Here is a 26039-nt window from a genome sequence, read left to right as displayed (position 1 = left end):
AAAAATGTGTTACTGCAAGTCTGTACTTGGAATGCATAAAATCACGTGCTTATTCTCTTACATTCTCATTCACTCACTGTACTCACTCACTCATGTACATAATCTCTCACATACATTCTCACCTACCCGTCTACTCACTCACTCACTCACTCATCCATACTCTTTGGCACTCGCTTATTCATTCACTAACTTATGCTCACTCACACACACTTCTTCATTCACTCACCAGCTCACACACTCATTCACTTGTTCACAATTATACTCTCATATATAACAGCTCAATTATTCACTCTCTCACATGCATTCTCTTGCATTCACTTAATCACACACGTTCTCACTCATTCACTCTTTTACTCACATACCCACACACACAAACACACCCGCATCATTAGCCTAGAATTCTCCACAAGAGGGTGTTATTCAGTGCTCTCTTCCCTCCTCCTGATTTACACCCCCTTTTTTTCTTCCCAAGGAACCACACACTTGTACTGGAGGAGGGATTAGAGGTGTGCAGTAATGCTGAATGTCCACCAGAGGGAAGAGTCACTTCAGAAACCGCCACGAGGAGCGTGCGTTCACATCCTGTGTATTAACTGGCTACAAAGTGAAATAAAAATAACGCTTGATGATATGGACACAATACACATTCCTGCTGTGAGGGGCTTTTTCTCCTCATCCAGGGGTCCGTCTACAACTTAAAATCCATGATTGCAGTTCTTGGGATTAAACAGAGCCAATTCTTTGTTCATGACAAATATTTCAAGTATATTTTAGGTGTGAGATTGGTCAACTTTGAGCACAAAAATTAGTTTTATTATGTACTTCAACTTTACTAAAATTAAACTAGCATTAGAGGTATCCTTTACTAGTTAAATACTTCTATATCCCACATACAGTTATAAAGGGTTATAAACTAAGTTGTGTCTGTTATAACACTCTCAAGAAGAAGAATATTGTCAACAAAAGCAGCCCTTTTTTTCAGTTTGTGTGTTAGTTAATAACACTGTGTACATATAAGTTCAGGTTCAGTTCCACCCACGTACTGTTTACTGTAAGCTACTGCAGCTCCAGCTGACGGTGATCTGAGTGTGGTTCAGCAGAAGAGCACCTCCTCGCTCTTGAACTGAATGTTTCATCACTGAACACCTCCAGCTTCTCCACTCTCGAGTAAACCAGTGAAAACCTTGTACCCGGGATATGACGGAATATTCACATAGTTGTACCTTATTCTATTATAATTGTACATTTTAAAATTGTGTTAATTTCATATCTTTATTAATATATTGAATATATTCTGTTGTTGTATTTGACACCGTTGTATAATGAAAGATTACAGAGATCCCCCTCTCCTTCTGGAGAAGAGAATGTAATGTACCTTTACCTTTATGTACCTTTATGTCACTGATAAAGTATAATCACGGAGTATACTTCATTGTTTTTAGTTTAAAAGATGTGTAATAGCACACTGAAATAAACAAACCTCTTTTAAATAAAATCTCACAGGTTGAGAGAGAGAGAGAAGAGAGAGAGAGAGAGAGAGAGAGAGAGAGAGAGAGAGAGAGAGAGAGAGATGGCAGACACATATACACAAAGAGAGAGGTACATGGGAGAAGTAGCAGTTGAGAGAGGGACAGAGGGAGAGAAAGAAGTAAAGGTAGAGAGGAGGGATGGAGGGAGATAAAGAAGTAAAGGTAGAGAGAGAGAGAGAGAGAGAGAGAGAGAGAGAGAGAGAGAGAGAGAGATACATGGGAGAAGCAGCAGTTGAGAGAGGTACGGAGGGAGAGAAATAAGTAAAGGGAGAGAGAGAGAGAGAGAGAGAGAGAGAGAGAGAGAGAGAGAGAGAGAGAGAGAGAGAGAGAGAGAGAGGTACATGGGAGAAGTAGCAGTTGAGAGAGGGACGGAAGGAGAGAGAGAGAGATTAAGAAATAGAAGTAAAAGTTGGAGGAAATCAATGTTGATAGAGAGAGAGAGAAATGTAATATTTGAGAGAGAAAGAGAGAGCTAGTTCTCTCTTTGTCTCTCTCTCTCTCTCTCCCCCTGTGTGTGTGTGTGTGTGTGTGTGTTTGGGTGGGGGTGCTTTCTCCGTGTGACGACACACGTTTCCCGGCAGCCCCTGCAGTGTGTGGAGAGCACAGTGGTGAATAAGCCGTTTTCTGTCGGCGCTTTAATTCATAGTAAAGTCGACATTAACCCGGTATAAAGAAGCATCGTGTGTTACACAGGGTTGTCTTCGACGTATCATCGGCTGTTTGGGCGGGTTTTCTCCTTCTGCGGAAACAAACAGTGTGTTTTAAACCGACACGAAGGAGTCGAGGCCGCGGAGAGAGTAAAGTTTTTGTTATTGTCATGTGACGAGCTGCGTGTTCTTCGGCGAAGTGCGGCTCTCGGTTTGTGTTATTTACTTTTCATTTAAATCACCGCGAATTATCCTGGAAAATGCCTCAGCCCAAGTACAGAAAGATTGCCGTGCTGGGGTACCGCTCAGTGGGTAAGGTTTTAAGTTTTACCGGCTTTAATAGCCTTTTTGTTTTTTCGAATTGCACGCGCCACCTTAAAAAGGGCAGCGGTTAATGTTAGAACATCGAGTTCCGAAGCTAATTTTGCATTCCTTTTCCCACAATTCTTCATTCCACCTTAAACATAACAGTGGCTTCACACCTTAAACTGCTTTTTTTTAACAGTTCACCTTATCAACTTAAATGGTGTTGTGGTTAAAGTTATATTCTCAATTCAACTATAAAATGGACATGAGTTACGAGGCTAAAGTTTGCTTCTAGTCTTTTTAACGTTCCACCTTAAATGGTGTAGAGGTTACATTCCCCATTCTTTCTTAAATGGGGCAGCGTTTAGTGGGGTAAATGGTTCCACCTTAAATGGGGCAGCGGTTAAAGTTGGTGTTACTGTTACGAGGCTAAAGTTCCTGCCTCTTCCACCTTAAATGGCGCAGCGGTTAGGAGGCTCAAGTTACCTTCTTTTTTGAATTTTACACCTTTTTAAGGTGGAACCGCTTCACTCTTTAAGGTGGAATTGGGAATTAAGGAAAATGTTCCGATTTTTTTATAACGACTCAATGTTGCAATTTAACCACTTTTAAACACGACTTTATGTTACTGTTCTCGGATTTACTGTTTGTAACTAAAGAGAAGAATCTGTGTTTGGTGAAGTTTTGTTTACAAGATTAACCTTCAGCTTGTGGTAGTTAGCCGCCGTGCTAACATTAGCAGCTGGGCACATGCGAGACCTGCTCCAGGTCCAAAGAGGGGAACAAGGGGTCAGATTTAGACCTGCTCCAAGTCCAAAGAGGGGAACAAGGGGTCAGATTTAGACCTGCTCCAAGTCCAAAGAGGGGAACAAGGGGTCAGATTTAGACCTGCTCCAAGTCCAAAGAGGGGAACAAGGGGTCAGATTTAGACCTGCTCCAGGTCCAAAGAGGGGGGAACAAGGGGTCAGATTTAGACCTGCTCCAGGTCCAAAGAGGGGAACAAGGGGTCAGATTTAGACCTGCTCCAGGTCCAAAGAGGGGGGAACAAGGGGTCAGATTTAGACCTGCTCCAGGTCCAAAGAGGGGGGAACAAGGGGTCAGATTTAGACCTGCTCCAAGTCCAAAGAGGGGAACAAGGGGTCAGATTTAGACCTGCTCCAGGTCCAAAGAGGGGGGAACAAGGGGTCAGATTTAGACCTGCTTCAGGTCCAAAGAGGGGAACAAGGGGTCAGATTTAGACCTGCTCCAGGTCCAAAGAGGGGGGAACAAGGGGTCAGATTTAGACCTGCTCCAGGTCCAAAGAGGGGGGAACAAGGGGTCAGATTTAGACCTGCTCCAAGTCCAAAGAGGGGGGAACAAGTGCTCAGATTTAGACCTGCTCCAGGTCCAAAGAGGGGGAAACAAGTGCTCAGATTTAGACCTGCTCCGTGTCCAAAGAGGGGGGAACAAGTGGTCAGATTTAGACCTGCTCCAGGTCCAAAGAGGGGGAAACAAGTGCTCAGATTTAGACCTGCTTCGTGTCCAAAGAGGGGGGAACAAGTGGTCAGATTTAGACCTGCTCCAGGTCCAAAGAGGGGGAAACAAGTGCTCAGATTTAGACCTGCTTCGTGTCCAAAGAGGGGGAAACAAGTGCTCAGATTTAGACCTGCTTCGTGTCCAAAGAGGGGGGAACAAGTGGTCAGATTTAGACCTGCTCCAAGTCCAAAGAGGGGGGAACAAGTGGTCAGATTTAGACCTGCTCCGTGTCCAAAGAGGGGGAAACAAGTGCTCAGATTTAGACCTGCTCCGTGTCCAAAGAGGGGGGAACAAGTGGTCAGATTTAGACCTGCTCCAAGTCCAAAGAGGGGGGAACAAGTGGTCAGATTTAGACCTGCTCCGTGTCCAAAGAGGGGGGAACAAGGGGTCAGATTTAGACCTGCTCCAGGTCCAAAGAGGGGGGAACAAGTGGTCAGATTTAGACCTGCTCCAGGTCCAAAGAGGGGAACAAGGGGTCAGATTTAAACCTGCTCCAGGTCCAAAGAGAGGGGCACAAGGGATCAGATTTAGACCTGCTCCAGGTCCACAGAGAGGGGAACAGGCGGTCAGAATTAGACCTGCTCCAGGAGGGGGCAGCTCCAGGAGGGGGCAGTGTATAGTATAAAGTTATTTATACTTTAGCGTTGCCCTATGGCATAGCCTGACACACACATCTCCAGAAATGTAACTATATGTCGCATCGATGCAGACAAAAACAACAGTGATTTGGTCAGAAGTCGGATGGGCATTGTTTATGTTGAACCAAGGAAGTACAGAAACATGAACTCCTTTTCTCCCTTCCCGATAGAGACCCTACACAGCAGCACATTCATAGCGAGAGATTTCCTCAGACATGGTGTGGAGGTCAGGGATGAATAAAGATGTTGAACAAAGAAAAATACGGACATTTCAGGGAAAACAGAACTCAACAAGTAGCAGGACCATGCGGGAAAAACGTGCTGGCTTTGTATTTGTTTCTTTCCTGGCACTTCAAATGTACTATGCTCTGTCCCAAACAAAGACCTGCTCCTACTTTAAACATTTTTAAAAGTAATTCTACTACACCACAGCATTGTGTGCGACACCATGTAGAGGAAGGTGTTTGATATTCAGCCCTAGGGGTGCGGCAATGCAATTGCAGAGCGTCAAGTCGATGTAGAAGTATAAATCAGCCTGCTCTGGAGATAGGTACAGGAGACAGACTGGTTCTGTGCCTGAATACAGCGCCAGAGCCAAAGATAAACTGTTAGAGTCATGACAGGTTTATTGTTTATTATTTGTTTAACGTGGAATCAGACCACTCTGTAAATGTTGCTAAGATTCCGAGCCATCATTCTTAGGTTGTGACCAGTGGTGAAACGTAACAAAGATTTACCCGTTTACGTCGATGAAAACGTGCCGAACAGTTCCAAATTTAGTTCTCGAACTGGAACCAGAACAGAGTTGGTGGTGGAAAAACGCTAAGCGTGAGGAGCAGAGTTAGTCCAGCACCTGGTCCACAGAGAGAGGACAGAATTTATTTATTTATTTTTTAAATAATGAGGAACTAATCTAGTTCCCACCAGTTAAATCCTTTTAATGAACTGGAACTGTCACCAGTACTACATTTGTTCTCTTTTCCAAAGGGACAAATACCAGTCACATTTTTTTCCTGTTTAATAAGGGTGAGGTCTGTTGGCTTAATATCTCCAAACAATGACTTATCACAATCTGTTCTGTCTCTGTAGTAATGATGAGCCAACACTTAATATATAGCTTAATAATTATATCTTTCTGTCTCCTAGTGATGTTCCATGACTTGGCATCTCATAATGAAGACATTTTATTGCGAATAAATGTCCCATTAGTTACTAAATTATATATTAGTAATGTCTGTTTTTTTTTAATAATAAATAAGTCTCATTGTTTCATATCTGCAAATTATGATATGGCATGTTATTACTACGACTTTCTATATCGTAATAGTAGGATTAAATGTCTATTGGATAAAAGGATTTAATATCCATGGGACCTGGGCTAATTTCTTCTTCCCCTCCTCTGTGATTTTACTTCTGTCTGGAGCGCCTTGCTGGGAAGTTATCAACCTAATTGTCTACATTTTTCACCAAACTTGTGACTTATTTGATGCTTCAATGTGATTTTCCACATATATATATATATATATATATATATATATATATGTATATAAAAACATACAGTCTTGCTCCTTTTCTTCAGTGAATGCAGAGAGCGTGGACAGTTGATATTTCAGTACAGATGACCCCTTATAAACCTCTCTAATTTTGATAAGGCTTTATTGTCTAATATTGTCAGCTTGTGTGACAGATGTGGGCAATTGCCTCACACCTCCAGAGTGTAGAGCAGTGAAGTTGTGTTAGCAGCAGTTTGAGAGATGGTGTCTGGTTTCTACCTGTGTCAAAGGAAGCATGAGTTGTCCTTACTGGCAACAATTTAAAAATTGGGAAGAAAATTGCCATAGGAATTTAAAAAGCATATTTTTGTAAATTGGAACTGTAACTAATGCAGATACCTTTTCCCCTCCACAGGAAAATCTTCTCTCACAATTCAGTTTGTGGAAGGACAGTTTGTAGATTCATATGACCCCACAATCGAAAACAGTGAGTCTAGATTAATTTCTGTCTTATTTCATTGTAGATTGATCAGCAGAGTTTTGTAGAGTGTACTGAATCCATACTCTGGTAATAATATAATTTCTTGTTAATATAATGACAATTTTATATGTAAAATTAAGCTTTAAAGTGTTTTTGTGTAACGTATAGTTGTAATAGTTGTTAACATTGAAATCCCCAACTGTAAATCTCACATATTTTGGACACAATATTATCCCCAAGAACAGAACAAACCCATCACATGATTTTTGCAGCGTGTTTTTTCCTGATGGAGCTCATAATGAGTGCAGTGACCAAAAATTCTTCACTTGACATTTTTTTAAACTACACAACAGTTACCATAAAAAGACAAAAGTGTGGGGGAATGTTTGAATCTTGTATCACAACTGTTTTGATGCACAACATAATTTTCAATCCTACGTGGACACCTAATATCTGACACTCAATGTCTGCGTGAGTGTGCTGTGGTCAGAGGAGCTTCTCAGAACATCCAGCTTTTTCAGTGCTGTTAACTCACACAGTCTTATCTGCCCCTTTTAACCAGTTCCTGTTTTCTTGTGTTATCTTGTAGCTTTTAATAAAATGGTGTCCGTGAACGGACAGGACTTTAATCTTCAACTGGTCGACACTGCTGGACAGGTAAAAATAAGAAGGAACACTCTGCAGCCTTCAGAAATGTGTTTTTGTTTTTTTTGTCAATTTTCCTTCTCTTTTATAAATTATGTAAACCTTCCAACAGTTTGAAAACTTCCCAGTCTGTAAATAGAGACTAATAGTGTAAATACGTATGCTTAATTAATGCAGTAGGTCTAAAGTTGATGGTTTTGAAAAACACAGGAAGCATTATATGTCTCTGTTGTTCAGCCGTCTTTTGCAGTAGTATTACTATTTTATATACTGATTTGTTTGTCTTTTTCAGGACGAGTACTCCATTTTCCCACAGTCTCATTCAATGGACATTCACGGTTATGTTCTGGTGTACTCTGTCACCTCAATGAAGAGGTGGGGGCTCTGCTGACTTTAGATAAGAGATAAATTGTGTGGTACTTACGGTTTGTAGATTAAATTTCACAGATATTAAATAACTTTCTGTTGAACTTTACTTTCAGTTTTGAAGTGGTTCAGGTTCTACATGACAAGCTGCTCGACATGGTCGGAAAGATACAGTAAGTGTGTGTTTTTGTGTGTGTGTGGATTTGGGTTTATCTTTTTGAGCCACAAAATGAGGTTGTGACATACTATTTGTTTTTCCAGGGTGCCTACTGTTCTGGTGGGAAACAAAAAAGACCTTCACATGGAAAGGTAAAGCATGGTGTGGCTGATAAGATTAAAAGTAGGAGCTTGAGATGATTGGCTCATCCAGGGCATTCTCTCCCTTCTTTTGTTATGTCCTTGTTTAGAGTGATTAAACCAGAAGAGGGCAAGAAGTTAGCTGACTCTTGGGGCGCTGCCTTTATGGAATCATCTGCAAAGGAAAACCAGGTAACATTTTGGATTAAGATCTACACTCACAATGAATTAAAACACATAACGAATTAAAATGTCTGCATATTTAAAGGGTGAAGATGGTTCATTTGGTGTAAAATACCCTACTACTTAGCCCTATCCCTAACCTAGTGGCTGGGGAAGGGGGTTGTCTCTAGTTTTTGTTGGGATAGTGGGGAACACGGCACTCCAAACAGAGTATTCAGAGATACACTGCAAAAAGTGGGTTTTGGATGCATTGTGAATCACTGAGACAGCGCCCAAACAAACCCACAAATGCCACTTTTAAAAACTTTGATCACCAGTGTGGCGTAGTTTAATTTAGTTTAGTAGATTATGGCCCTTCACTTCAGAACAAACATAAAACATCACTAGTACTACGCTGATGTCTAAGTGCTTAGCTGTAAATTTCCATAAATGGTGAAGCCATTACGTTCCGGCAACCAAAACAAATGCAGCATTTAACATGTTTAGATTTTTGAAGGCAAAGCTGCTGAATAAGAATCTGAATTCAGCTTCATATTACAGAAGAGTTAGGAGTGGGTAATCATAAGTGATTGTCAAACACTTCTGAAGGCATGAGTCCCTAAGTCCAACAGCGAGATTGCAGCACTGTAGTGCTCCTCTGATATCACTGCAGACTGGCAGAGCTGCTGATGACATATCAGGCTCTTGAAAGGCTGTCCCATTTTGTAGAGGAAGATTTTAACCTCTACATCTTACAACACAGATCCAATGAGCAAGATGACACTTGAAAACAAGGGGTAGGTGTAAAAATAAGAAATGGGGTAGGGCTCTAGAGTCAGAATTGTTTACAGTGGTGGTAAATGGAGCCAGACATCTGCCTTTAAAAGCTCCTTACAGAAAGTTACTGCATGAAGTAGTTCTGAAGGCACTTTATACTATTTTTCATCACCAGTCTTTAGATTGGTGGAGGTGACACAAAGACACACCTTGGCTCCATTCACCAAAACTGGAAAGACGTTTGAGGTCTTAATTTTCCATACAATGAGCAGTTGATAAGTGTTAATCACTCCTGATAAGTGTTAATTATGAGTGCGTTTACACACATTTAATAGTCCTTAATTGCATTTCTGCAGTTATCTGATTATTCATGTGGTCTATTTCTGAGATTGCTGTAAGGTTTAGAAATCAGATAAAAAAAAAATATCTGTTTAAGGGAGCTGGGGTTTAGCTTAGTAATCTGATTTCTCAGAGCGTTGATACTACAGGGTGGGCCATTTATATGGATACACCTTAATAAAATGGGAATGGTTGGTGATATTCTTGTTTGTGTCATATTAATATATGGGAGGGGGGAAACTTTTCAAGATGGGTGGTGACCATGGCGGCCATTTTGAAGTCTGCCATTTTGGATCCAACTTTTGTTTTTTCAATGGGAAGAGGGTCATGTGACACATCAAACTTATTGGGAATTACACAAAAAAACAATGGTGTGCTTGGTTTTAACGTAACGTTATTCTTTGAGTTATTTACAAGTTTCTGACCACTTATAAAACGTGTTCAAAGTGCTGCCCATTGTGTTGGATTGTCAATGCAACCCTCTTCTCCCACTCTTCACACACTGATAGCAACACCACAGGAGAAATGTTAGCACAGGCTTCCAGTATCCGTAGTTTCAGGTGCTGCACATCTTGATGGTATGTGGTATATGGGGTCCACATAGATTGGGAGACCTTGGGGACCATTCAACATGCCCACGACGACCAATCCACTTTCCAGGAAACTGTTCATCTAAGAATGCTCAGACCTGACACCCATAATGTGGTGGTGCACCATCTTGCTGGAAAAAACTCAGGGAACGTGCCAGCTTCAGTGCATAAAGAGGGAAAGACATCATTATGTAGCAATTTCGCACATCCAGTGGCCTTGAGGTTTCCATTGATGAAGAATGGCCCCACTATCTTTGTACCCCATATACCACATACCATCAAGATGTGCAGCACCTGAAACTACGGATACTGGAAGCCTGTGCTAGCATTTCTCCTGCGGTGTTACTATCAGTGTGTGAAGAGTGGGAGAAGAGGGTTGCACTGACAATCCAACACAATGGGCAGAACACATTTTATAAGTGGTTAGAAACTTGTAAATAACTCATGATAGAATAAAACCATTTTTTTTTCTTGTGAAATTCCCAATAAGTTTGATGTCACATGCCCGTCTTCCCATTGAAAAAACAAAAGTTGGATCCAAAATGGCCGACTTCAAAATGGCCACCATGGTCACCACCCATCTTGAAAAGTTTTCCCTCTATATAAATGGCCCACCCTGTAGAAATCATAACGTAATATCCATATTTTTTATAAAGTGGGTCTTCTTTCTGTGAGAGTATTGGCTGTTTCAAACAGAAATCTGATTACTGCTGGATTCATGTAAACAGAGTTTGCCCATTATCTGATTTTAGGGGATCGTGTAAACGCATTAATCAGATAACTCACAAAATCTGATTTTGTGCAATTATCTGATTATTAAGTGCATATACATGCACTCACTGTTACCCTCACATTTGAATTGACATTTTGAAATGCATCCCCTTTAACCATAACCCCATTTAAACTACCAAATAATCACAAGCAAGAATGGAAACCCAGCTGGGATTAATGAAGCTTCTCTTATGTTTTTCAATGTTGCAGACAGCTGTAGAAGTGTTTAAGCGGATTATTCTGGAAATGGAGAAAGCAGATGGAAATGCCCCATCGGAGGAGAAGAAATGCTTCATGATGTAGGGGCTCTGGTTTGTTCACAAAGACACAGCAGTGATCTCCCTTGCTGAAGCAAAGGGGGGCAACCTCATCACCAGTCAACAATGACACTCAGTACGGTGGGACTACGGTTCCCAAAACCCACCCACTCCTCACAGCAGACGGGAAGAGTCTTGTATCAAACAAGAGAAAAACACAAGTATTGAGCTGTCCAAAAAGAAAGAAAAATATTCCCCCAAAAGAGTCAATGTCACGTAGCCTTAACTGCACCACTGGTCGGTTTCTATTAAGATATATGTAAGGGTGCTTTCAAAGCACACTTCTGCCAAACCTGCATTATAACAACTACCGACGTTTTAACTAAACAAATTCAGACTTTATAAATATATATATATATATATATATATATATATATATATATATATATATATATATATATATATATATATATATATATATATAATTTTTTTCATCTATTGTTAGCTTGAATTTTTTTTTTTACCTTGACACTGAGCCATATGGAGCTGACATATATACAGTGACCTGGTCAGCTACCTCCTGGCTAAAATGCCTTACGGCCAATGTATGTATTAAGCTGCCGATAAACTACGTACCCGGTCCGTTCTTCACACGCATCCGATTTGTGCCTAGGTGGCCTGACGTTGCTTTTTTCATTCCTGTTTTTTCCATACGACCCTCGCTTTTCTCAAATCTGAATTATACACATGGGGAAAATAAGAACACGGCTGACATAATAAGACTATGTCAGATGTTTTTTGCTGGTCTCCTGTATTCTGCAATAGAGGCCATGTCCATGTATATAAATCCCTGTCAATATTTTCCTCCCATCCACATGGAGAACAGTGTTCTTCTTGCTGAAAACCAAGGTTTTTGAAGACACACTTTGTGGGAGATTTTAGAAAACTCCATTTCAGTGTTTTCTTACGAACAGGCAACATTTTGAAAATACTGACATTACATCATTTATTGAGCTCCAGAGTTTTGTTTGAAGTAGCGCTGACCACTGGGTTGTTTCTGTGTGAGTTTATAACTCAATTGTAGCTTTTGGTTTTCATTGAGCTTTAGTGCAAAGTGAGGACCTCAACAACTCTACAGATATATGACTTGATCTTTAACCAAAGTCAGATCTGAAAAACAAATCCATTTTCTCTCAGATCAAGACTGAGTGGAGGCTTTAGAGACAGTGATGGCGACAGGGCAACGAAAACAACCAAATGCAGCAGCAAGTGCTCTCTCATGTAGATTTTATTTTCTGTCAGACAAAAGACAGAGTCTGTGTAAAGTATTGAATTACCGAGGTCTGAAGACCTGAAGTCGTCGTCATTGTTTGTTAGCTCTAACTTTCTGTAATTTGTGCTTACAGTGTTTTCAGGAGTTTTACATCATGTTTTATCAGGTATTATAACCCAGTACAGCTTTAGCAGTGTGTTTCAGCCTCTTGCTCCTAGATTTTCAAAAACGGTGTTGGTGTGGACGATTATGTTTTGAAAGATTTTTTTAATTAAATTTTTGAAACAATCTATATTTTTAAAAAGATGAGGAGACATGTGGACGAGGCCTGAGGCACCTCACCCTTTCCACTTTCTGAACTTAGCAGTGCAACAAATGTGCACACAGTCTGTAGCATTCAGTCTGTTTATGCTGTACTTGGGGTAATTTGAGGCTTTTATTTTTTTATTTTGACTTTTATTTTCCCCCTTTCATTTGGGGGACTCTTAATTTCAGACTCACTGTATTGTTTGTGCTTTCCCACCACAGTGAATGCCTTTACATGGAGCTTTTGCAGATGATCACGCGTCAGAATTAGCTGTAGATTTGATGAAATGTTCAACAATTGTTTGCTCGGCCATTTACTGAAGCTTGCCTTCACCTGGGAAAATGGCCTTTAAATAAATGAGCCTTTGACTCTTAGCCCCAGAATAATTTAGATGGTTGGTTTTTTACTTTTTTAAGTGGACGGATTGATCTGGTTTTGTGGGGTGGGGTTACACTATAAAGAGTTAGTGAGGTATTGTTTTTAAGTTGTACTCTGTAACATAGTCATAGATCATCTCAAAGATCAGCGCGTTAGCTAGATGTTAGCAAGGAGCTAAATCTACTCCAGTGAAGTTAAATCCAGCTGATTATGAAAATGATGGCACCGGTTAAAGCTGCGTCATGTAAGCCCACAGGGTTAGGGCTGAAAAAGTGGGGTTACTAAGTCAGGACGAGAGGGACCATTAAATAATGAGCGTCCCCTGGAAAACCTTCAGTAATCTGTGTCTTTATATATTAACATCACACACAAACACAAAAAAACCTCAAATAGAATCTCTGTATCTATGGACTAGGGACATGAGAAACTGAGAGAATCTCTCAAACACAATTTAAAATGAAAATTATTAAAATAACGATTTACTACAGCAGTTTTCACATAAGAACTCCAAGAAAAAGTGAGAATTAGGTTCAAATATTTTCCAGAATTGTCCTTTCTCACACGTACCATACAACTGGATATTTTTTGTGTGGTAATAGCATGGCACAATACTCCGTAACATTACCGGCTCTATTTACTCATGCGCTCAGGTGGACGTTACCTGAACTCTGTACTAAGAGGCTCTTAGGGTCAAATCTGAGTAATGTCTGGTACAAATGCTATGAATGCTTGCGATAACACATGGAGCTCCTTCAGGTACAGTCTGTAAAGCGTTGGGGTTACTATGCATGTGTTAAAATGGCTTAAATGATCATCCACCTCTTGTGTGTAATTTCCCACTTTCACCAGAGAGGTCTCCAAATCCCCGTAGATTACATGGTGCATCTTTAACCAGCTTGAAATTAACTGTCAGGCTTTAAGGACTATTTTGCTAAGAAATCATGAAGGCAGAACCCTGAGTCAGAAGTCATGTGACACAGCGGTTTGGCGAAGGGAAGTGCATGAGCGCGCCAAGCCGAAGTAAAGGTATAACGTTTATCTTTTGTTCTGGCTTTCACTTCCCTGTCCCGAACCACAGTGTCACATTTCCATGCTTTTATTGCTTGCTCAGTTTTGTAGCACATTCGTGGTAAAGAATCAAAATGCATTCACTTGAAGGAATGCTGCTTTGAGTTTGGAGAGTGACGGTGCTTTAATTCAGTCATCGTAAAAACTTAGTTTACAGTTATTTTATTATATTTTTCTTGTTTTCAGTATGAAACCCTTATTCTTTCTGCAGATTACCTGCAAAAACAAACCTCACCCCACAGTGTTAAAAAATGGCAGTATCCATTCGCATCACATTCTCATAAAAGCTAACGGTGTCGTTCAGTTTTCTGGCAGTAGAATACAAGTGCTGTGTCACGGGAACGTCATGAGGAAAGTCTTCAGCACATTCTTGCGTGGACGTGTAGAATTTGATCGGTATTAGACGATCTGTTTGGTTTTCTTAAATTTGGAGTTAAACGCTTTGTATTGAATATATATTTGCTCCGATGAGCTCTTTCCTTTATAAAGCCCCTATTCCTTCATAATAAGGTGTATATAAACTTCTTTCTCCTTTTTGTTCTCTATTTTAGAAGTGGGTGGGACAGGTTTCTTGATTAAAGTATGCCTTTCGAGTAGTGGATGTAATTTGAAGGATGGTTAAATATAGTGTAATACAGGCTGGTGATGCAGTGCCAAGTGCCTTAACCCCAAGCCACCTCAGCTCTGTGCTCGCACCTAAGCTCTCGCCATAGTGTCCTCCCATTTTCCGAGCTGTTCTGTCTCTAAAGAGGGATAACGCCGAACATTTCTGCATGTTTCAGTGGTTGAGATGTTAGTGATGGAGAACTGGTGCAAATTTGTAGAATCTCTTTCCAGTCGTGGTGAATGGAACCAGACACAGTTTATTTCCACTCCACCACCACCAGCGACCTCCACTCGTCTGAAGAGCTTTATCTGGAGTGAAGATGACGATGGTGTTTGTGGAATAAGTTGGAAACCTGAGCCAGATCAGTTTTCTTTGGGACAGTTTTGCTTTAAACATCTTTTTTGCTTTATACCTCTCCGTGACGAATGGGTTTTAAAGAGATGTTTTAAGCCAAAACCTTCCAAACCACCACCAGGCATCGAGCAGTGTATTCAAAACCATGTAATACCTCTTTAAAAGCAGATGTCTGGTTCCATTCACTGCCACTGTGAACAATTCTGATGTTGTTTTCTCTAGAACTGAGGATTTAACATTAAACCGAAGCCCACTCTCCATCACTTTAACGTCTTCACCATTCCACTTCAGAAACAATAGGAGGAACTCCCATTGGAGACCAGTCTTTAATCCAGTGTGTTACAGACTCAGCTAATGGAGGAGAATACAGAGTACTCCAGGTGTACTGTCCCGGTTTTCCTAAACAGCGTGGCTTAACAGTTTGCGATTCAAACTGGCCCAGGATCTCTCTCTGACGTTTTCGGGACTTATTTTTTAAATCAGGAGGAAGGTAAAGGTTTGACGGCAGCAGGTTCATGTGAAAATCAGTCATGTTTTTAATCATTTAGCGCCACGTCTCAAACTTGTGATTTTTGGCCCTAAACCGTGTGTTTTGTTAAAGTATGAAACCTTTTTTGCTTGTTGTAAGTGTTGGGACAAAACCTCACATCTCCAAAAAAAAAAAGACATTTAATGTAAACGTAACAAGACACGACGTAATTTTGGACCATCTCTTTGGATTTGTCCTGAAGTTTAGCTGGAGGTTGATATTCTGAAATTAAAGGCGATGTTCACGATTGTATTCAAAATCTCTTTATTAAATTCTGAAGATGTTTCCTCTCCATGTGCTGCTCTCCAGTCCAGGTTTGTGCTGGAAACTGGTCTAATGTGTTTATGAAGATCCAGTGTCTGTACATGGGTAAAACATATATCTCTAGGTCCGTTATGCTACACACACACACACACACACACACACTCTCTCTCTCTATCTCTCCCTCTCCTCTCCTCTCTCTCTCTCTCTCTCTCTCTCTCTCTCTCTCTCTCTCCAACCTAAACTCGAGTTATAAATGAGTTTCTGTGGTAATTCAAACAGTGAAATTACTTAGCCACGTACAAACAGCAGTGGTTCTTCTTTTTAAACACACCGTTCCACCTTCAAAGACACTGAGACCCCGAACATAAACAACGCAGAGAGAACTGAGTTTCACCGCAATCGTAGATGTCCCCTTTAAATAAAATGGAGGTGCGAGGTTTTGTCCGGACAATAAAATATTTTGTATAAAGAAGAGTTCCCCTCAGATTCTTGAAGCAGACGCTGCAGAAATCCCACTTTGGAAAGGTTTTAAAGTGTTGGACCTTTTTTAAAATCCCTCTGAGATAAAGGTGCTCTGTCAGAAGTGTTTCTCTTTTGTCAACTTGACCCTATGTTTGTGTTTTTGTGGAGTCTAATGGTGTTACACCCTTCAACATCCAAAACCTCTGCTGTGGGGTCACGGTTCATACAGAACATCTTGCTGTAAACAGTTTTGTATATATATACGAATAAACAGTGCTCCTTTAATGACGCCTGACTTTTTCATTTAATTTCTTTAGTTGGCTTACGGTTAAGTCTAAATAAGTGGCTTGTAATCTTAGTGATCACTCTTTGAGAAGTCATGACGTCTGATTTATCATCTTCAGAACAGCCTCAGCTTTACGTCTAGGCAGACTGATTGCTGAGATTTCCAACTACAGTTAATTGCTAAAAATTGGTGTAACATGGTGTAACAGATGTGAGTGAGAGTGACAGGGTGAGGATGTTAAACTGTCCACGGGTGGGAGAGATAGTAATAAACCACCCAGGTGGGTGCTGTGGATCACTGGAAAAGTTCTTGGATACCTTTAGGGTGAGTTGGAATGGTGTCCAAACCTCAGCACCTCAGATTCTGTTATTTACTGAACAAATCCAGTCCTCACAGATGTCTCAGCATAGGCTTTAACTGCAGCAAAGAATAACATTCACTGCTGAAGAGTGATGTAGATGGAGTGCGTGGCCGTAAACATTTGGCCATCTGGAATAAAAACATCTAGGGTTTGGAAAAACCTGAGTCCATTTACGGCCAATTGCCCGGAGTGATTGCCCCTGTTGTAATGTGTTATTCAGGCACTAGATGGCGCGCCTGAGAGAATTAAAACGTGAATGCCATTCGTTTCCAGAAAATCAACTTTGAAATGGAGAGAAATTGCTTTGGGGTCACTCAGGGAAAAAAGATCAGAGTCTGAGCTTCACCATCTGCGTTAAGAGCTGGTGAGAAATTTGTATTTCTGATAAAAGTGACCCATGAGCTCAAAAGCCCATCACCCAATCATCAGTAATAACTACAAGATACTACCTAAAGATTTAAATGATTTCCAGAGGCATTCTTAACACTAATGCTAACCAGTTTTGAGTATGTATTGCGTGTATAAATTAGTAAATATAAGTCAAAATTAAACATACTTCAGTGTACTCATCTATGATAAATACTTTGAACTGGATTAGTAGATAAAGTATAAACTTTATTAGTGTACCGTGCGCTAATGGAACAAACCCTTGCTCTTTTTGCTTTAAAAAATATGAGGGATTATATAAATATTTATTTTGAATATATATTTCCACTTGTAATCATTCATTCATTATCTGTAACCCAGTTCAGGTTCGCGGTGGGTCCAGACCCTACCTGTAATCATTGGGCGCAAGGCGGGAACACCCCCTAGAGGGGGCGCCAATGCCCATTCATTAGAGCTTCACATGGGGCCCACCCCACTCTTCCTACCTGCCGCTACAAAAATTCTATTATTACCTATTTTTAAATCCTACGCCTGACCACTAAAGTTGCCACAAATCCACTAACACCTACTTCCACTTACATGTGCCTGCCACCAGCGTTCCTTCACCTCCCCTTCAAATATATTCAAGTTCTGTAAGAAAAAGGACATGAAATAAAATTATATTTGACTAACATTTCTGTATCTGTAGAGTTCCGTTCACCGATGACTCGTTCTATTATGTTTATATTTGAAGGGAGATAGAATAAAATGGTTATTTTTCTGTTTTTAATTTAATTGTTTATAAACAGTTCATAGGGTAGTTTCCCCACTTCAAATAACGTTAACTGTCTCTTGGCCTTTATTATGAATTAACACTTCCTGTGGCTGTTTATGGGAAGTCAGCTGTTGTTTCTGCCGGGGTTGCCATATAGTGCGAAAACGCCACACAACGGGGATTTTTTAAAATAATAGATTTGTTTTAATATGTTTGTTTTAAAAACTGTAGTTGGGGGTAGCATCTGAAAATGAGAATGTGTTTTGCAAATTTGACTTAGCATTTTATAATAATAACTCAATTAATTTACCTTCACAAGAAATATTTAAATGGATGATTGTTTACACAACACATCAGGGATGCCTTCATTTTTGGCTTGTGATCTACTTTTCCAGAGGACAGCTCAATATGATCTACGTTTACGTGGGTGGTAGACCCCTCTCCCATTAATTATTCATAAAAATTAAGATTTATTAAAATAGACCTTATCAGAAATAAATAATTTCAACGAGTAGGATTAGGGGGAATTTCTTTGTTGTATCTGGCAACCCTGTTGTCCTCATTGCGGAACTGAAGGCGGGCGAAGTGGAAATAGGACATTTCTCGCAGTGTTGAAGATTAAAGTGTGATTTCTTCGCGTTTTGGGGTGTTTGTAGAAAAACACTTCGCTGTGGTCTCTCTACTGGAGGGGGTTTAAACGGCCGCGGAGATTGGGGATCGCTACTCGGCCTGTTTTAGCTGAAATTATAGCCCAATGTAGTTCATCAACCGGCGACCACAACGAGCCATGATGGAGAAGAAGGAGAAGGTCCAGCTCAGGAACAACCCCCGCAGGTAAACACACCTTCAGCGGTGTCACACAGGAAACAGCACGGCCTCGTTAACTACTATATTAAACCAGCCTGGAGCCCGGTTGCCTAATTTTCCGTTCCACCTTAAATGGTACAGTAGTTAATGCTGCAGTCTGGCGAGCTGATTTCGTGGTCGCCCGCCTCTTATTTGAATGTTCCGTTCCACCTTAAATATAGCGGTAGCTATATCCTGGAAGCTGGCGTCTTGTTTTAGTTTTCCTTTTCCAACATAAAATATGCAGCAGTGAACGCCGAATTGTGGGCAGCTCGCTTCATATTGTAATTTTACATTCCTCCTTAAGCGGTGCAGCTCTTAATGTTGTGTTAACCTTATATTCACGAGAGTTGGATTCTTGTCCAAATGTTCCTTTCCACCTTAAACGGTGCAAAAGGCCATTAGGTTCCATCTTAAATTATGAAGGAGGTAATGTTGTATTTCCTGAAGATTTTAGAGAGTTACTTCTTTTTTCCAAATATTTTATTCCACGTTAAATTACTGCAGCAGATATATTCTGTACATTCGAAGTGTTATTAGAATTATCCGCTCCACCTTAAATAGTGCAGCAGTTCATTTCTGACAATCCAGTAACTAACTCCGGATTTTTTTTTTCATGCAGTATTTAAGGTGGAATTGATGAGCCCACGAAACTGGTCAGAAGGATTAATTTGATTTAAAATGGAATGGAAAATTAAAGGCTTAATACAGTTTTAATAACTAAAGTATATAAAGGGTCGCAGTTGAAAATAAATCTGTATTAGCTGTCCATGCTCTGTGTGTGTGTGAGTGACGGAGTGAGAGTGAGAAACTGTCCACAGCTGTGAGTGTGTGAGTGACTGTGTGAAATTGTCCACAAGTGTGTGAGAGACTAGGTGTGTATGTGATGCCCTGTGATCATCCAGTGCACTGTTCAGTGTGTGTAGCCTCCAGTAATTTAAATTAGTGGAAGTGTGTTCTCTGTAAAAATATGTAATATATTTTTATCAGTTATAAAATCAAGCAGACATTAATTACTCATTCACTATTTTATCCTTATTTTAAAAGGTTATTCTGCCAGTAGAGAAGTGAATGATGAAGGAATGGTGACGGTGTTTTGATTGACGCTCTCCTCTTTTCGCAGGCAGTTAAAGAAGCTCAGCGAGGACAATTTGACCAAGCAGCCCGAAGAAGTGTTTGATGTGTTGGAGAAACTCGGAGAGGGGTGAGTGACAGAACTCTTCAGTTCTGTCCTGTAGTTTTGATATGTCCTTCAGAGACGTCTGTGGCCTAAAGGCTGGGGAGAGGGGCTTGGGGCTGGTTTGATCCCCTGAGACAGCAGGTTATAAATGGTGTGTGGGAGTGAAAGAACAGCACTTTCTCCTCCTCAAACATCCACAGCTCGAGGGCAGCTTGAGCAAGCACCTGACCCCCAACTGCTCACTGGGTGCTATGGCTGACTGTGGGCAACTCCGGGTGCGTACCCCTAGTGTATGTGAACAGAAATGACTGTGTGTGTTCATTGCCATACGTGGGTTAAATGAAGAAGCTCAGTTTAAACAGGTGCATTAAGAAATTGTCTTCAAAAACTTCTTTTGAAATTTGCAATGAAACTGATGCTTCAAAATGTGCAGTTTGTCAGTATTTTACAATTAAAAATGTTTTTGATGTATAGCTGCTATCATAGTTTTAAATGTAAGTATTATAATAACTAAAAAATATTGTTAAATAAGATATGAGAGTGAGAGAGACACAAGGTTATAAAAAGCCTCACGGATAAACCACTAAAATTAAATCTGCCGACACTGAAGAAGAGCTACATACTTCAGTAAAAAGAAACAGTTATTGCTTTAATGGACTTTAAAAACCACTTTTGTGAATCACTCTGGATAAGAGCGTCTGCTAAATGCTGTAAATGTAAACGTATTATATTTATGGACTTTTAGACATATTTGAGCTCTCATGTTATGCTGTAGCTTAAGTGTGTGGAGGTGGACATGTTCTGTTTCCTTCACCACACAGAGGCAGCTGTTCCCAGTTTGTTCCATCTCTCTGTGTGTGTTTTTTTTCACCCACGGAGATGAAATAAAGGTCGTGTCTTATTATGAAATATGATTTCCCCAGCTCAGATTCCATAGTAGTGTCACAGTGTGCCATTGGAGAAGATGAGAAACTGAGATTACTCATGTAACAACTAAACACAAGGGCATACGAGCATGTATCGGTTGCTAGATATTGTCTGAAAATAGCCCGCGATGCAGTGCACACTTACAGTATCTCTATGGATTGAATCGTTGAGAGTTTTACTGATATAGAAATAGCTTATTTATTATTATTAAGTTTAATTTATATAGCGACTTTCTCACACTCAAGGTCACTTTTTACAACATTGTAGACGTAATATACATCAATTCAGGGGAAGGGGGGAAATCAGTTATTTACAACAGGGTGCAGATGCAAATGTCGGGTGTTTTCTTTTTTATTTTAGTTCAGATTTCAGAACCAGAGACAGAGATTGAGGCAATGTGTGCCATAGTTTTGGGGCCATGCCATTGATAGATCTGCCCTCTGCAGAAAGCAATCTAAGTTTGGGGAAGAGGTGTAAGGGAAGAGCAGTAAAGGTGCAGGAATTCTGCTAAATAAGGAGGTGAATAAGAAGCGGGGAACGTCCGCTCTTGTGAGAAGGCTTTACACTATGTACACTATGAACATCTTGATGTGAGGATTTGATGGCAGTCAGAGGACAGTTAGCGCTGGACCAAGGTTTTAAAGGGGCTGGTTCAGTAAAGAGCGAGAACGTGGCTCATGACAAAAGAGGAAATGTTTGCCCTGAGCTTTTGACCTCACTAACCCTCCTCTGGCTGAATTCACTCATCCTCGCAGCAGTGTTGCAACATCTGGTGTAATGCCTCCCCACACCAGCAGGAGCTGATACGGCAGTGAAGAGGGAAGACGCTCCTGAATAACAGCCTCCGTTTCAGGAATATTGGCTGAGCAGGCGAACCACAAACTTTTGGTGCGTAAGATGTGTCCATAGAGACCAACTCAGACTGATCATTGGGTAACAGGAAATGAGGGCGCACTTCCTGTGATGAGTTTATGTCGCCAGCGGTGTGTAAACAGGCCGAGCTTCTGCACTGAAACCACCTCGCGCTCCTCAGTAAATTAGAATATCATCAAAAACATTAATTCAATTCGAAAAGTGAATCTCATCTATTACATTGATGTATTACAAACAGAGTGATCCATTTGAAGCGTTTATTTCTTTTAATATGGATGTGTTACAGCCAACGAAAAACAACAATCATTATCTGGGAAAATTAGAATAATCAACACAAAACACCAGAGAATTTAAGATGCATCTGTATCCCTCCCTTGGTCCCTACATCCGTCCGTTCCTCCCTCCCTCGGTCCCTACATCTGTCCGTTCCTCCCTCCCTCGGTCCCTACATCTGTCCGTTCCTCCCTCCCTCGGTCCCTACATCCGTCCGTTCCTCCCTCCCTCGGTCCCTACATCCGTCCGTTCCTCCCTCCCTCGGTCCCTACATCCGTCCGTTCCTCCCTCCCTCTGTCCCTACATCCGTCCGTTCCTCCCTCCCTCCCTCCCTACATCCGTCCGGACCTCCCTCCCTCCCTCTGTCTCTACATCCGTCTTGTCCTCCCTCCCTCCCTCTGTCCCTACATCCGTCCGGTCCTCCCTCCCTTCTTGCCTCCAGCCCTGCACTGAATCCTCCTCAACCTCCTCTCTCTGTAAGAAACATCTCTCCATCCATCCATCCATCTTTTATCCATCTGAATCTACATCTATCCCTTCCATCATACATCATCCATTCACTTCTGTCCGTTCCTGTGTGTGTCTGTGGAGATCATGCAGTCTAAGTGCAGCTGCTGGTCAGCAGTGGCCTACAGAATCTGGGATGTATAATTGTCCTCGCTGTGTTCAGAATGTCCTGAAATGTGGGGCAATATCCTGAACATAATCAGACTTGCAGCTCAGATGAATCCAGACTGTTGCTGATGTATTGTTGTGCTCTTGTGTTCTTTATTCAGATCCTATGGCAGCGTTTTCAAGGCTCATTATAAAGAGACGGGGGAGATCGTGGCCATTAAACAGGTTCCTGTGGAGTCCGACCTCCAAGAGATTATTAAAGAGATCTCCATTATGCAGCAGTGCAACAGGTCTACACACACACACTTACCATTCGTGTATTTTCTTGGCCCTGTTGCCCATTGGCAGTTCTCACTGCACTATTTAAAAACCCATACCCCCTCTCACCCTTAAGGAATTGGCATGGATGTTAGAATCATGCTCACCCTGTTCTCCAGCGCTCAGGACCCCCACAGAGCAGGTGTGATGTGGTGGTGGATCATTCTCAGCGCTGCAGTGACACTGACGTGGTGGTGGTGTGTTAGTGTGTGTTGTGCTGGTGTAGAGTGGATCAGACACAGCAGTGCTGCTGGAGTTTTTAAACCCTGTGTCCACTCACTGTCCACTCTGTGAGACACTCCTCCCTCTTTGGTCCACCTTGTAGATGTAAAGTCAGAGACAGTAGCTCATCTGTCGCTGCACAGTGTGTGTCCTTCATCAGTGACAGGACGCTGTCGGCTGGATGTTTTTGGTCGGAGGACTGTTCTCAGTCCAGACACTGAGGGGTTTAAAAATTCCAGCAGCACTGCTGTGTCTGATCCACTCATCACCCACAAACACTTTTAGGGGTTTAGTCAATGACCAGAAGGGTACTTGAAAAGAGTAACTTCATGAAATTGCTTCAGAAACATGCAAAAAAATTACCACCTTTTAACAACTGGAAAATTTGTTATAAATAAATAACTCAATAAAACCATAAACTATGTTTGTGAACTAACACTGATCTTGTTGTTACACTTCAGTGGCCAGAAAAAAGCCTTTAAACAAAACACAAACCTAACTTTATAAAACTAAATAACAGCTTATGATGAAAGACCAAAATTCCAAACTCTTAATGATTGTGTTGTGAGATGGATTCTGTTCAAATAATTTTAAATGAGTGAATATAGATGTCCCTTCACACTTTCTCCCTGACTGTTTTTTGCAGCCCTCATGTGGTGAGGTACTACGGCAGTTACTTTAAGAACAGTGACCTGTGGATTGTGATGGAGTACTGTGGGGCCGGCTCTGTGTCTGACATTATCAGACTACGCAACAAAACCGTGAGTCTGATCAAACCCTGTGTAAACACTGAGGCTTTAATCTAACGGTTAAAGAAGTGTGTGTGTGTGTGTGCGTGCAGAGAGCCTGGGCGAGTGTACAGACTAATAAATGAATGTTGAGTGAATATCAGAATATTGAAATGTCTATTTCTCTCTTGCTGTGTCTTTTGTCAGTTGTCCGAGGATGAGATAGCTGCCATCGTGCAGTCCACTTTGAAAGGGCTGGAGTACCTGCACTTCATGAGGAAGATCCACAGAGACATTAAGGCTGGGAATATTCTGCTGAACTCGGAGGGACAGGCCAAACTGGCAGACTTTGGAGTCGCAGGACAGTTAACTGTAAGTGGAGGAATCCCATAGGGAAACATTTTCACAGTTCTGTGTTTATGGCATTTCCCAGGGAGAGTTTCTCATTTTTAAATCATATTAAAGATATCTTGACTCCTATCGATTCACTATAGCTGTGTTTCAGTTCTGGTTTTCACTTGCCCTCGCTCACTTCCACTGACCACTCACCAGTGTGTAGCACCTACATCACACACGTGGCCACTCGGGACACAAGATGAGGAGGGACAAGGAGGAGCTGGTTCAATCTGCTCTCGAAATTAAACACACGTATGTGTCCCAATGAAGTGATTCTTTGGTGATTTACATGTACACAGTCATAGCGACAAGGCAGAGATTTGAGTGAGTGATAAGAGCTGAGGTTCGAGTGAGTATTGTTTCCGTGTTTATACCCAATACACAGTGTAGAATATAGGCAAAACCTATATTTCGTAACAGTGTGTTGCTCGCTTTCTGACATTTTATACATGATGCAGATGTTAATATTCTGCTTTACACTTAACTGCTTTGTCCAACACTGTTGTCTTTGTTGCTATAGAAATTGCATCACGTTGCACTGCATTCTGAGCAAGTTCTACTTCTGAAGTGGACATCAGTCTCGACTCGTTCCCTCGCCGCTCCGAGGGCTCTTCTAACACAGTTCACTTCAGATCTTACAGAAACTCCCTTAAAAACACCCTTAAAATGGCATCAGGGATCCCCCCAAGGGGAAGTGGTGAGGTCAAAGTGGGCGAGGGCAAGTTAAAACCAGAACTAAAACACAGGCAATGTTCTTCCTCCCTGAGCTGGGACCTGAACCCTAACACTTCATGTGTAGACAGGCCTGTAAAATATACATATCCCTTTGTTGTTAAGTGTCTGTAAACTTTGTCTTTCATTACCTTTTTAGACCCCACCTCACAATTCTAGAGCACTTCTCTGATACATTGCAGTGGAAAACCTTTCTGATTAAATCTTCTTTATGTGGGAAAATGAAAAGATGTTGTACAACATTATTGTGGCTGCTGAGCTGAGGACCACAAATCTCTCCATACTCCCTACATAGTGCACTAAGCCTTGGCTTTAGCACATGCATTCTTACCCCTTGATAGTGCACTACAGAGGGAAGATGCAGCAGTTTGGGACACAGACAGGTTGATGTCACTACATGAAAATGAGTAGCGACAGAGTTTAGTTTTCAGTTTGTGAAGTTTGGACGTTAAGAATATGAGAGACTTTGAGGCTGGTTCAGTAGAAGGCAGTTCTGTAATTTTAAGCTAATCCTAATGTGATTTAATTTCTGCAACACACATTACATTTCTCTGAAAGCAAGAAAAGCTCTCTCTCTCTCTCTCTCTCTGTCGCTCTCTCCCTTTCACTCTCTCTGTCTCCCCCTTTCTCTGTTGCTCTCTCCCTTTCACTCTCTCTGTCTCCCCCTTTGACTCTCTCTACCTTACACTCTCTTTTTCTCACTCTCCATCTGTTTCCACTTTTCTGTCTCTTTCACTCTTTCTCAATCTCTCTCTCTTCATCTCTCTCTGTCTCCCCTTTTCTGTCTCTCTCACCCTTTCACTCGCTCTCACTCCACATCTCTGTATCCCCTCTCTCTCTACATCTCTGTCTCTCTCCCTTTCACTCTCTCTGTCTCACTCTTCATCTCTGTCTCTCACTCTTCATATCTGCCTCCTTCTGTCTGTCTCACTCTCCATCTGTGTCTCCCCTTTTCTGTCTCTCTCTCCCTTTCACTCTCTGTCTCACTCTCCATATCTCTCTGTCTCCACTTTTCACTCTCTCTCTCCCCCTTTCACTCTCTTTCTCACTCTCCATCTGTCTCCCCTTTTCTGTCTCTCACTCTCC

At 41.3% G+C, this 26039-nt stretch overlaps 2 protein-coding genes across 6 annotated transcripts in view; both read left to right on the top strand.

Moving 5' to 3' along the window:
• The first annotated feature begins 2126 nt into the window (after nucleotides 1–2126).
• Nucleotides 2127–11204, top strand: rhebl1 (Ras homolog, mTORC1 binding like 1). Its single transcript, XM_066666054.1, has 8 exons — nucleotides 2127–2488; nucleotides 6544–6615; nucleotides 7199–7266; nucleotides 7547–7629; nucleotides 7737–7793; nucleotides 7882–7929; nucleotides 8028–8109; nucleotides 10767–11204. The coding sequence occupies exons 1-8, from the start codon at nucleotides 2437–2439 to the stop codon at nucleotides 10857–10859; spliced, it is 555 nt and encodes a 184-aa protein (XP_066522151.1). The 5' UTR covers nucleotides 2127–2436; the 3' UTR covers nucleotides 10860–11204.
• Nucleotides 11205–18427: 7223 nt separating this feature from the next.
• The window catches only part of LOC136692597 (serine/threonine-protein kinase 4-like), a 32445-nt gene continuing 24833 nt past the window's right edge, over nucleotides 18428–26039 (top strand). For 4 of the 5 annotated variants that reach the window (XM_066666132.1, XM_066666131.1, XM_066666135.1 and 1 more), the window contains exons 1-5: nucleotides 18428–18677; nucleotides 19813–19893; nucleotides 22719–22847; nucleotides 23744–23858; nucleotides 24033–24197. In XM_066666132.1, the coding sequence (XP_066522229.1) occupies nucleotides 18631–18677; nucleotides 19813–19893; nucleotides 22719–22847; nucleotides 23744–23858; nucleotides 24033–24197 (537 nt within the window). In that variant the 5' untranslated portion in view covers nucleotides 18428–18630. Of the gene's footprint in view, nucleotides 18678–19037; nucleotides 19119–19812; nucleotides 19894–22718; nucleotides 22848–23743; nucleotides 23859–24032; nucleotides 24198–26039 lie in introns of those variants that run through there. The other variant, XM_066666136.1, reaches the window with a different exon arrangement.

Source organism: Hoplias malabaricus, chromosome 3 (genome assembly GCF_029633855.1).
Source record: "Hoplias malabaricus isolate fHopMal1 chromosome 3, fHopMal1.hap1, whole genome shotgun sequence".
In the NCBI taxonomy this organism is placed as follows: Eukaryota; Metazoa; Chordata; class Actinopteri; order Characiformes; family Erythrinidae; genus Hoplias; species Hoplias malabaricus.
Note: the sequence above shows the minus strand (reverse complement) of the source record. Positions and strands in the feature narration are given on the sequence as shown.